We start from the raw sequence: 13,276 nt of genomic DNA, 5'->3' as shown, positions 1-13,276 counted from the left end.
TTGTAGGCTATTTGGTTTCTAGATCGCTAGTCGGGATGGTCTCGGTAAGACGAAGGGCCTGTTTCCACGCCGTATCTCTAAAGTCTACACATTCATTTGACAAAGCTGGGGTGTGTCATATTAAGGAAAACATACACAAAGTTCTGGAGGAACACAGCGGGTCAGGCAGCATCTGTGGAGAACATGAATCAGTGTGGTTTAATAATAATAATAATAATACATTTTATTTATGGGCGCCTTTCAAGAGTCTCAAGGACACCTTACAAAAAATTAGCAGGTAGAGGAAAAGCATGTAAGGGGAATGAAATAAATAGTAGAGACATGACTAGTACACAAAGTAAATACAGAATTCAATACAAAACACAGTATGAGGCAATTAATGCACAGATGAAAAGGGACGGCACGTGGGGCTAAGGATAGGCAGAGGTGAAGAGATGGGTCTTGAGGCGGGACTGGAAGATGGTGAGGGACACGGAATTGCGGATCAGTTGGGGGAGGGAGTTCCAGAGCCTGGGAGCTGCCCTGGAGAAGGCTTTGTCCCCAAAACTGCGGAGGTTGGACTTGTGGATTTGAGAGGAGACCAGCTGATGTGGATCTGAGGGACCGTGAGGGTTGGTAGGGGGAGAGGAGGTCAGTGAGATATGGGGGGGCAGATGGTGGAGGGCTTTGTAGGTGAGGATCAGGATTTTGTCGGTGGGAGATTGGAAGCCAGTGAAGTTGTTTGAGGACTGGAGTGGTGTGATGCCAGGATTTGGTGTGGGTGATGAGTCGGGCGGCTGCGTTCTGGACCAGTTGGAGTCGGTTGATGTAGGTGGAGCTGATGCCAAGGAGAAGTGAGTTGCAGTAGTCCAGTCGGGAGGAGATGAAGGCATGGATGAGTCTTTCAGCAGCGGGCGGTGTGAGAGAGGGTCTGATTTTGGCGATGTTGCAGAGATGAAAGAAGGAGGTTTTAATGACATGGCGGATGTACGGCTCAAGGGAGAGGGTGGAATCAAAGATCACACCAAGGTAGCGGGCCTGGGGAGATGGGGAGACAGTGGTGCCGTCGATGGTGAGAGTGGGGTTATTGATTTTGCTGAGCGTGGCTTTGGAGCCTATGAGGAGGAATTCTGTTGAGTTTGAGGAAATTATGTTGCATCCAGGTTTTTATAGCTGACAAACAGGAGTTGATATGGGGGGGGGGGGGTTGTGGGGGGATTTGGTGCCAAGGTAGATCTGGGTGTCATCAGCGTAGCAGTGGAAGTTCAGATTGAAGTGGCGGAGTATCTGACCAAGGGGGAGGATGTAGATGATGAAGAGGAGGGTGCCAAGTACAGAGCCTTGGGGAACGCCTTGAGTGACTGTGGCCGTAGCAGAGGTGTGGTTGTGGAGAGGTGAAGTGGGATCTGTTGGAAAGGTAGGAACGGAGCCAGCTGAGTGCAGAGCCTTCAATGCCGAGGTCTTTGAGTCTGGTGAGCAGGATGTTATGGTTCACTGTATCGAAGGCTGTGCTCAGGTCGAGGAGGATGAGGATGTTGAGGGAACCAGTGTCAGCAGAGGTGAGGAGGTCGTTGAGGACTTTGAGGAGAGCAGTTTGTGTGCTATGGAGCGGGCGAAAGCCAGATTGGAGGGGTTCAAGTAGGTTATACGCAAGGAGGTGGGAATGAAGTTGCGACGCAACGATACGCTCCAGTGTTTTTGAAAGAAAGGGTAGGTTTGAGATTGGGCGGTAGTTAATGAGAGAGGAGGGATCAAGACCAGGTTTCTTTAAGATTGGTGTAACAGCAGCAGTTTTGAGAGCGGAGGGGACAATTCCTTGGGACAATGAGGACTTTAGGGTTGGAAGGAACCCATCAGGTATGTCTTATTCAATTATGTTATTTTGTTCCAACATATTAGGAATCTCGGATATTAGGATACTCATGATAATGCTCCGTTGACGCTAGTGGAACTGAGTTGGTCACGGAGTGCTTTGCTTATTTACCACCCTATTTCGCTCACATTTGTCTCGGTTCTGTTTGTAGATTTTGCCCTGCACAAAGTGGCTGATATAACTGTAGAAACAAGGAACTGCGGATGTTGATTTACACAAAAGGAAACAAAGTGTTGGAGTAACTCAGCGGGTCAGGCAGCATCTCTGGAGGAGGTGGATAGTTGACGTTTCGAATCGGGACCCTTCTTCAGACTGAAGAGACGTCACCTGCCCATGTGCTCCAGAGATGCAGCCTGATTCGCTGAGTTACCCCAGCACTTTGTAGCCCTTTGGCTGATACAACTTCTGGTTACAACCGCAGCTATACTACAGAGTGCTCAATCGTTTACATTGGAACACCACTAAGTAAATATGCGGTTGTTTTACTCTCTTAGGGAGGGGGAGGGGGGGGGGGGGGGGTAATTCAGAAATATCAAACTGATACTGACACTCCGTGAATGCCATACGGCACATGCTACTAATTTCCAGATTAGGATGAATACACTCTCTGATATTGACCCTCATTTACTGGCAGCACATTGTAATTTTGCCTGTAAGAATTGTAATACAAAATAAACTTTTGTAAATGAAATGCTTGTTTAGATTCTGTTGAACAGAGAGATTCAAATGTTTCATGTATCAAATCACTTTTACTTATCCTCTTAAGATAATATCCCAATTTAATATCCTAATATTAATGATTTGGACGAGGGAATCTCGTGACATCTCTAATTTTGCGGATGGCACAAAGATGGGTGGCAATGTGAGCTGCGAGCAGGGTGACTTGGGTGAGTGGGCAGAAGCATGGCAGATGCAGAATAATGTGGATAAATGTGAGGTTATCCACTTTGGTGGCAAGAACAGGAAGGCAGATGTTTATCTGAATGGTGTCGGACTAGGAGAAGGGGAGGTGCAACGAGACCTGGGTGTGCTTGTACATCAGTCACTGAAAGTAAGCTTGCAGGTACAGCCGGCAGTAAAGTTGGCCTTCATTGCAAGAGGATTTGAGTTTAAGATCAAGGAGGTCGTACTGCAGGTGTACAGGGCCCTAGTTACCTGGAGTATTGTGTGCAATTTTGGTTTCCTAATTTCAGGAAGGACATTATTGGTACTGAGGGAGTGCAGTGTTAGTTCACCAGGTTAATTCCCAGGATGGCGGGACCGACGCATGATGAAAGAATGGGCTTGTATTCGCTGGAATTTAGAAGGATGAGAGGGTATCTTACAGACACATATAACATTCTTAGAGGATTGGACAGGGTAGATGCAGGAAAAATGTTCCCGATGTTGGGGGAGTCCAGAACCAGTTGTCACAGTTTAAGAATAAGGGGTAGGCCATTTAGGATTGAGATGAGGAAAAACGTTTTCACCAAGAGAGTTGTGAATCTGTGGAATTCTCTCCCACAGAAGGCAGTGGAGGCCAATTCACTGGATGTTTTCAAGAGAAAGTTAGATTTAGCTCTTAGGCCTAAGGGAATCAAGGGATATGGGGGAAAAGCAGGAACTTCTTCTTGCGTTTAAGGCAGTAGAAGTCTGCAGCAGGGTGATGCCATCCTGTTCGACATCCATAGGTGCCTGCCCTAAAAAGGACACATGCTCTGGGTTGGCGCCAAGCTGCGGCGCTGTTGCTGTCTCCGTTTGTTGCCGTTCGCCTGACTGAGGTCTCGAAGGTCTGAATGACCTACTCCTTCACCTATTTTTTATGTTTCTATACTCAATATCCTGACTGATGAAGGTCAATGTACTGAATGTTTGACCATTCTGTCTACCTGTGACGCCATTTTCAAGACACTATGTACCTGTATGCCTAGATCTCTCTGCTCAGAATACTCCCCAGGGCCCTGCAATTCACTGTAAAGGTCCTGCCCCGGTTTGACTTTCCAAAATGCAACACTTCACACTTCTCTGCATGAAACTCCATTGAACATTCCTCAGCCCATTTGCCCAACTGATCAAGATGTTGTTATAATTTTTGATAACCATTTTCGCTCTCCACGATACCACCCACGCTAGAGTCATCTGCAAACCTGCTATTCATGCCTTCTACGTTCTCATCCAAATCGTTGATATAAACCACAAACAGCTGTGAAAACAATATTCCTATTTTTGAAATAAAAGAAACTACTGAGAAAAAAGATGTAGCAATTTGGACAGCAAAAAAAAAATGATGCTGCCATTAGTGAAATGATAAGAACATAAAAAAAACACAATTGATATCAGAATAAAACAATGTCAACATTATATGACGTGGAAAGATGGAGAGGGAACACACCTCAGACAATAATCTAATTATTGTTTCCTGGAAACATTATTATGTTTATTTCAATTTTATTTCAATCATGTTTGAGCCGGGCAAGTAATGACAAATGGCTAATGCATCAAAATGAATGGAATATATTATGCAGAATATGAAATGCTTTCTGGAATGAATAACTTTTGCTACTTGTGATGATTGGCACAAAATGCTGGAGTAACTCAGCTGGACAGGCAGCATCTCTGGAGAACACAAATGGGTGATGTATGGGGTCGAGACCCCTCTTCAGACTTCAGCAAACGATATGCGTTAATATTAAGGCTTGTGGAACTCTGGTACCATTTTACTGCAGTAATAGTGAAGTTTAAGTTATTGCATTTTTTCCAGGTGAATATTTTACAATATATTATCGATATTACACCACAAATAAATAAAATTTTATTCAGAACAAAATAAGAATCAAACAATGAATGTTATCATGGTAAATTGTGTGACCTCCAGCCGAGGTAACACTGGATAAGATTAACTGCTGCTTTTCTACCTTCACTGAGGCCTCAGTAACCTTCTGAACCTACAGCTGGGCAGCTAGAGTGCTTCAGGTCATTTGAATGCACAAACATAGGGCCAACAAACCAGCTTTCATCACTTTAGGACTGATTCTGGTTAGATTGTTTGCTATATGCATTGTGGCCAATATCAGCTTGTGCCAATTGTAGGATTCTCCTGATCTCCCCTCTTCGGTCTTGAAACTTTGTTCTGTCCACCCCTCGGTCTTTTCTGAGACTGAAAAATACATGTTTGATTTCTACATATTTTCTTCTAGTTCTGATGCAAGGTGACCAGCCTGAAACGAAGGTTGAGGTGAGCAACATTCAGGACATTTAGACTTTTAGATTTTAGAGATACAGCGCAAAATAGGCCCTTCGGCCCACCTTGGCCGCTCCGATCACCTCCACTAGCACTATCCAACTATACACAAGGGAAAATTTACAATTTTACTGAAGCCAATTGACCCACAAACCTGTAAAAAATATTTGTGTGGGACGAAACCGGAGCACCCGGAAAAAAACTCTACATGGTCACGGGGAGAACGTACAAACTCCATGCGGACAGCACCCGTAGTCAGGATCAAACCCGGGTGTCTGGTATTGTAAGGCAGTAACTCTACCGCTATGCTGCCCTAAACATTTGTTGAAGAGTGAAGTGCAAGTCTATGTCAGATGCAAAGATAATGGATGTATAAACGCAATGTGTTCACAAAGATGGTTCATAATGGTAGAAAATAAATATGCATCGGATGTTGGAAATGTAAAGTAAAACCAAAGGAATGGTGGAAAGTTCAGCCTGTCATGCATCAACCTTGCAGACGGCTCATCTTTTAGTTTTTAGGATTTCAGAGAAATGTAAAGGTTTGTAGTGCTAAAGTGGCCAACATAGTGCTGCTGATAGAGCTGTTGCCTTACTGTAACAGAGACCCAGTTCCATCGTGAACTCGTGTGCTATCTGTGCAGAGTTTGCATGCTCTCCCTATGACCGCAGGGGTTTCCTCTGCTGCTCCAGTTTCATCTCACATCCCAAAGACGTGTGAGTTTGCAGGTTAATTGACCTCTGTAAATTGCCCCTGATGTATTTTTAAGTCTCAGCAAAGACTGAGGGGGTGGTCAGAAAAAAGAATAGGATAGTGGGACAACATAGAATAGTGTGAATTGCTGATCGATGGTCTTCTTTGACCTTTGTGGGCTGAAGGGCCTGTTTCCATGCTGATTCTCTACACGTTGTGGACGAGCAGAGCCAAGATAAAGGAAGTGGGGAAAATACACGCAGGATAACACGAAAGAGGTTTAAAATGGTTAACTGGAAAATTGACGAGAATCCGTAAAAGGTGATGATAGTTTGCAAAGAGAAATGCAGCGGCGCGAGGTCCCGGGCGGGCGGGTGGATGCGTCGCCCTGGCAACGCGTGACTCGGTCGCCCTGGCAACGCGTGACTCGGTCGCCCTGGCAACGGCGCGAGCTTCCGTGCAAAGATCAGAGAGCGACCGTGCCTCGTGCCCTCGCTTCCGGTTGCGGGAGAGGAGCGGAGAGGGGACGGGAGCGATGGCGGCGGCGGCGGCGGCTTCCCGAGGGGTGAGGACCTCTGGCGTCTTCTGCACGGCGAGCGGGCGGGATGGAGGATGACTTCTGGTGCCCGGGGTGGTTTATGAGATGGACAAGAGTATAGCTTGTGAGGTGGTCTGCTGTTTCTGCAGCTTACAATGGACTTCCCGGCCCTCCAGATACACGGACGCGAGGTTCTCCCCTCTTCTCTCACTCTCCTCCTCATCCTCCTCCTCCCCCCCTCTGCTTCATGCAAACTTCCTCCAGTTCCTTCGGGATTTACTCAACCAGAAAACCATGACTGACATTACAGGGAGGGCATCCCAGTCTGCACCCTTGCAGCACCTCCTCCCCCCCACCCCCCAATCAGTGGATGCTTGAGAGACTGGCAATGGTTCCTGCCGTGGATTTTAATGGCAAAAGCCAAAGTACTTCAAATACTCAGAAACTAAATGGCACATGCAATTAAGTTTCAGGCCGACTATATTTTGTCAACACTTAATCTACTGAGGTAGTACATTTACAGCAGGCAGTGAAGAAAGCTAATGGAATGTTGGCCTTCATAACAAGAGGATTTCAGTATAGGAGTAAAGAGGTTCTTCTGCAGTTGTACAGGGCCCTGGTGAGAGCACACCTGGAGTATTGTGTGTTTATTCAAGCCATGATGTGGTCTTAGCAGAGCCCTATACAACTGCAGAAGAACCTCTTTACTCCTATACTGAAATCCTCTTGTTATGAAGGCCAACATTCCATTAGCTTTCTTCACTGCCTGCTGTACCTGCACGCCAACTTTCACTGACACCCAGGACACCCAGGTCTCGCTGTACCTCCCCCTTTCCTAACCTAACCCTATTGAGATAATAATCTGCCCCCTTGTTTTTGCCACCAAAGTGGATAACCTCACATTTATCTATATTATACTGCATCTGCCACGCATCTGCCCACTCACTCAACCTGTCCAAGGCACCCTGCAACTTCCTAACATCCTCTTCACAGTTCACACTGCCACCCAGCTTTGTGTCATCTGCAAACTTGCTAGTGTTTCTCCTAATTCCCTCTTCCAAATCATTAATATATATGGTAAACAGTTGTGACCCCAACACCGAGCTTTGCGGCACTCCACTCGCCACTGCCTGCCATTCTGAAAATGGCCCGTTCACTCCTACTCTTTGCTTCCTGTCTGCCAATCAATTTTCTATCCACGTCAACACCCTACCCCAATACCATGTGCTCTAATTTTAGTCACCAGTCTCCCGTGTGGGACCTTATCAAAGACTTTCTGAAAGTCTAGATACACTACACCCACTGGCACCCCTTCATCCATTTTACTTGTCACATCCTCAAAAAACTCCAGAAGATTAGTCAAGCATGATTTCCCTTTCATAAATCCATGTTGACTTGGACTAATCCTTTTACTGCTATCCAAATGCCCCATTATTACCTCTTTAATAATTGACTCCGTTATCTTTCCCACCACCGAAGTCAGGCTAACTGGTCTGTAATTCCCTGTTTTCTCTCTCGCTCCTTTCTTGAAAAGTGGGATAACATTATCTATCCTCCAATCCACAGGAACTGATCCTGAATCTATTGAACATTGGAAAATGATCACCAATGCGTCCATTATTTCTCGAGCCACCTCCCTGAGGACCCTGGGATGCAGACCATCAGGCCCAGGGGATTTATCATCCTTCAGTCCCATTAGCCTACCCAATACTATTTCTCGCCTAATGAAAATTTATTTCAGTTCCTCAACCCCCTTAGATCCTCTGTCTTCCAGTACATCTGGGAGATTGTTTGTGTCTTCCTTAGTGAAGACAGATCCGAAGTACCTATTCAACTCTTCTGCCATTTCCTTGTTGCCCATAATAATTTCACCCGTGTCTGCCTTCAAGGGACCCACATTTGACTTTGCTACTCTTTTTCCCTTAACATATCTAAAGAAGCTTTTACTGTCCTCCTTTATATTCCTGGCCAGCTTCCCCTTGTACTTCATCTTTTCAGCCCGTATTGCCTGTTTTCTTTCCTTCTGTTGTCCTATGAAAGTTGATGAATGCTGACAAATGCCGACTGCGTTCTGCTAGTGGTACCTGAAGGTAGCTTTGGCACATGTCTAGTTTTGTGAACACTGTTGAACCATGGAACGACGTAGAAAGCTCTTGTATTGTTGGCAGAGGGTATTTGTCCGGAATGATGGCTTTGTTGACCGTTTTGAGATCGATGCAAAGTCTGAGTTCACCGTTCTTCCGTCACATGATGACAAGATTCGATATCCAAGGGGATAAAACGTTGCGTTCAATGATACTATCATTTTCGTGTCACTTCAGTTCAGTTGTGACTGTCGAGCGAATGGAAAATGTTAGACGCCATAGGCGTTGTGAAACAGGCAGGACTGATGTGTCTACACGAGGTGCGTGGCAGTACCGTTTAACTACCCCAAAACCAGAGAAAACGGAAGGATCCTCATGTCTATAGTTCGCGTCGCTGATCACATTGATGTTCGTGCCGGTTGAGTCCTGAAGCTTGAATCCTAGACGATCAAACAAATTGACTCCCATCAGACTCTTTCCTTCTGTGACGTAGAATGTGAAGCGATCGAGCTTGACTCCTTTGTAGCAGGAACTATGGTTGAACCATCATAAGAGTGAAGAGTGTCCCTCGGGAGAGCAACTGGGTAGTCCGAAAAAGACCTATTGTAGAGGTCTACGCTCAAAAGGTCTGGACCCTGCAGTTTTTGAAAGCACCTGTTGACCAAACATCCTGGTCAGCCCTGTTCTTTATGGAGTATACGTCATGTACACCCGGAGATTCATCGTTTACATGGCGGACGGATGACGCTCTCTTTTTCGACGACCGACAGACACGTTGCACCATTTACCGTAAGCTGGACATTCCTTGGGAGCATGTGTCCGGCCACAATTTGGACACTGCTTGTTTGAGCGATTGTTTTTCGACTGTTTATGAATGCCCTGCACTGGTGCTGTGTTCATCTGATGAGATGAGTGACTAGATGCTCCCTCAGTGCTTGCCATCGAATGTTGTTTGAGCACTTTGGCATCATGCATCGCACTTTCAATTTGCACAGCTAATTCTTGTGCCTTTTCGGTTTTGAGATCATCATCCTCCATTAGAAGGTGCTCTCTGCTCCGTGGGATAGAAGTCTTTTCTATCAGCTGGTCTCTCACCAACTCATCAGTCAGCGCCCCAAAATTACACTTTGTAGCTAGTTCTATCAATGAAGAAACAAAGTGCTTCACATGTTCGTCATGTCCCTGTTGACAAAAACAGTATCTCTCTATCATCACACTTGTCTTTGGGCCAAATATTTGCCAAGTGCAGTAACAGCATTACTGTACTTGCTCGTTGCAGCACTGCCCAACTGCGTGAAGATCCGCTGTCCCTCTGTTCCGAGGCAATGCAGCAGGATCGCTCGGCGGTGAGCGTCCGATATGGCCTCGCCGTCCAGGCCACTTGCGATGAAGTATGTGGTGAAACTTTCGAACCATCATGTCCATTGTACAGGAGGCTCTCCTGGACTTTCCAAGAATGGAGAGGGGGTAGCGAGAGTTAAACTAGCCATCGTTGTCGCCAGATGTGTTTGACCGATAATAACTCAATATCGACTCATGTTGTACCTTGTCAGTAAGTCGGTTTATTCAAGCCAAGATGGCTGCGGGACTGATTCCGAGAAAAACCTTCATATAGGGGCAGAGCCCTCTAGTGGTGACTGTAAGGACAGTCTTACATGTATACAACACCTGGGATGCAGACCATCAGGCCTTGGGGATTTATCAGCCTTCAGTCCCATCAGTCTACCCAACACCATTTCCTGACTAATGTGAATTTCCTTCAGTTCCTCCGTCACCCTAGGTCCTGTGTCCCCCAGTACATCTGGGAGATTGTTTGTGATTTACTGTCGGGAGTGGAGGTTTCCAACCGGACACAATCCCCACTGGACTATGCTTTATTCAGAGAGATTAAACCCCACAGCCAAGGATATGTCTCACACAGCATTTTGTTTTTACAAAGTTTATTTACAAATGCAAAGTTAAGGGGCTGTCCCGCTGCAGCGACCTAATTGGCGAGTTTAGAAGAGATTAGGAGAGTTTGAAAAAGTGTCATGTTGAAGACCTCCTTCGACTTTGTAGAAGACCTCCTTCGACTATGTTGAAGACTAGCTTTGACTAGCTTCAACTAGCTTCGGGAAAATTGGACACCGAATAGTGGAGAGTGAAGACGACCTCCTTCGATCTTCTTTAACCACCCTTCGACTATGTTGAAGACTATCTACGACTACCTTCGACTACCTTTGATTACCTTCGACTACCCTCGATTACCTATGAATAACATTCCGACCTACTGCAACCTACTTCGACTAAACCTACGAGTAAAAAAATATCGATTTTTTTCCATGGCAACCTTTTTTTACTCGCGGGCATTTTTCAGCACGATGAAAAATACGCCGCGACCTAGCTGAGGCCTCGAGTACGCAGGGACTACTCTTGAGCATGAAGGAGAGTTAAGGGCCTATCCCACTGTACGAGGTAATTCAAGAGTTCTCCCGAGTTTCCCCTGATTCGAACTTGGAGAATTACGGTAATAGACGCTCGTAGGTACTCGGGGCTCTAGTGGACATTTTTCAACATGTTGAAATAACTTCACGAGCTTACCGCGTTTCACGAGTACCTGCAGTTAGCGTTACGAGCCGCTAAGACACGTCCCGAGCTCCGACGTACCCACTACATACATTCTACGTACTTAACACGAGTTTGATTTTTTTTTTGAACTCCGGACAGCTCTTGGGTAAACTCGTATAGTGGGACAGGCCCTTTACAAAGACCTCCTAGGACCTTGTCGACCATGCGGCGAGTATGAGTTCTGGGCAAACTCTTCCAAACTCGCCAATTAGTCGTCGCAGTGGGACAGCCCCTTTACAATGAAAACACTACTATACAGAGACATCTATCTAAAATGGGGAATGTACATATAAGTATCAAACCAAATCATTGTTACTTTCATCTGAGTAGCACACAAGCACCTGTGATGCCCAGCAGTCCCTGAAAGCAGCCAAGGTAGTTCAATCATTTTCAGTTTTTGTTTCTTTCTATGAGACTTGTTTCAGACCTTTTACATCAGATTCCATTCACGAGTTAAACATCCCATGATAAAAAGGAGTCGCCAACCACCCTGGACCTGACATGACTTGGGGGAAAAAGGCATTCAGGAAATCCCATTCCTGGCAAATGTGGACAAAATAGGTGGGGGAATGGGAAGTATAGGCAGCTCATTGGCATCAGAAATCTGCCCAATTGATGCAAGGATCAGTCACGTATTGCTCAACAAAAAAGTAAATATTAAAATTTATGGAGTATTTTAATCTAAATTAAGCTTCTGTTTACTATCTGTTTGGCTTCAGTTATAAAATGTTGGATGCACCAAATTATATGTTTTAAATTACTGATCAAGGTAGTGATAATATAATTTTTTGATATTTTCCGTATCTTCATTGCAGGTGCTGCTCTTTGCATGCTTCCCTTCATCACTGCACAGATTAATCAATACCATTTTCTGACTGACACAATTTAAGGAGGAATAAGTGGATCTCCATCAACCTTTATTTTTACTTTTGGTAATCATTCTTTTATAAATTGATTTCCAGTGAACAAAATATAATGTTACGATATAAGGAAAGTTTAAAAAATGCATTCATATTCATAACATTTAATATTTTTCATAACATTATTTATTAATTTGTAAGTGTAATAGATGTTATCTCAAATACTGCAAATTGTTTGCATTCTTTCAAGTCGTCTAAAGTAAATTGATTTCTTCATCACTGTTGCCGTTGAGTAAAGAATGAACAAGAAATTTTGACAATATATAGTTGAGCATTATTGACAATTAATAATCCATTTGATAGGGGATGCCTCGGAAAGGTAAATATCTGTGAGAAATGGATAAAGTCTTGGTGGATGGTGTACCTACAGCTAATCATTGGATCTCAGTAGTAAGTCCATGTACCATGCAGTATTACATTTCATAGTGTTTTATATTGTAATTTTTCCTATTTTCTCCATTATCAATTAACGAGGATCACGCTAACCTGTGAACCTTTATTAATAATAACTGCTTATCATGACAAGATATGAGTGGAATGAGAGACCCAGGTTCAATCTTAACCTTGGGTGCTGGTAGGCGGCGCGGCTCTGGCCAGCAGCGGCCTCTGCAGCCTGTCCGCGTTTTTATTATTTTTTGTCTGTTTTTATGTAGTTTTTGTTATTTTATGTTGGGGTGTGTGTGTGGGGGGATGGGGGTGGGGTGGGAGGGGGGGGGGGAAACTTTTGAATCTCTCCCTGCACTGGAGACCCGACCTTTTCTCGTCGGGTCTCAGGTGTCGTTGAGGCCGCAACGAGGAGCGGCCTCCAACGGGAAGAAGCCGGGGACTCTGGTGCCGACTCACCGTTGCCGTCGCGGAGCTGGCCGAGACCGGAGCGGGTGGAGCGGTGGAGGAGCTGCTGCTGCTGCTGCTGCTGCCTGCTGCTGCTGCTGCTGCTGCTGCCGATGCCGCTGCTGCTGCTGCTGATGCGAAGGCTGCTACTGCGGGTCTGCGGACGGCGGCACCGGGAGCCCGCGGGTCACTGGAGGGAGACCGCTTTTCGGGGCTCCTGCAACAGCGAATTCTCCCGCCCGTGTTGCGGGGTTGAAGAGCTCCTGGAGCGGGGCCTGACACCACTGCCCCGCGCGGCTGGAATGGCCGCGGGACTTTGCGAGCGCACACCGGGGGCTCCAACACCAAGACCCGGTGTGCGACCTCGCACCACCCGGCGTGGCTTCAATGGCCGCGGGACAATCGCCATCGCCAGCCGGGGGCTTTGACTTTGACTCTGACATCGGGGGGGGGAGAGTGCAGTGGAGAGATAAGTTTTTTTGGCCTTCCATCACAGCTATGTGATGGATGTTTATGTAAAATGTAATTAT

The 13,276-nt window shown here is 45.8% G+C and overlaps 1 protein-coding gene across 2 annotated transcripts in view; it reads left to right on the top strand.

Annotated features, from left to right (window-relative positions):
• Nucleotides 1-6,252: 6,252 nt before the first annotated feature.
• The window catches only part of LOC129700311 (uncharacterized), a 78,317-nt gene continuing 71,293 nt past the window's right edge, over nt 6,253-13,276 (top strand). For both annotated transcript variants that reach the window (XM_055640685.1, XM_055640684.1), the window contains exons 1-3: nt 6,253-6,331; nt 11,811-11,927; nt 12,219-12,305. In XM_055640685.1, coding sequence (XP_055496660.1) covers nt 12,252-12,305 — 54 coding nt within the window. In that variant the 5' untranslated portion in view covers nt 6,253-6,331; nt 11,811-11,927; nt 12,219-12,251. The remainder of the gene's footprint in view (nt 6,332-11,810; nt 11,928-12,218; nt 12,306-13,276) is intronic.

The sequence above is a fragment of the Leucoraja erinacea genome, chromosome 9, assembly GCF_028641065.1.
Source record: "Leucoraja erinacea ecotype New England chromosome 9, Leri_hhj_1, whole genome shotgun sequence".
Taxonomy (NCBI): Eukaryota; Metazoa; Chordata; class Chondrichthyes; order Rajiformes; family Rajidae; genus Leucoraja; species Leucoraja erinaceus.
This window is presented reverse-complemented; position numbering and strand designations above follow the sequence as displayed.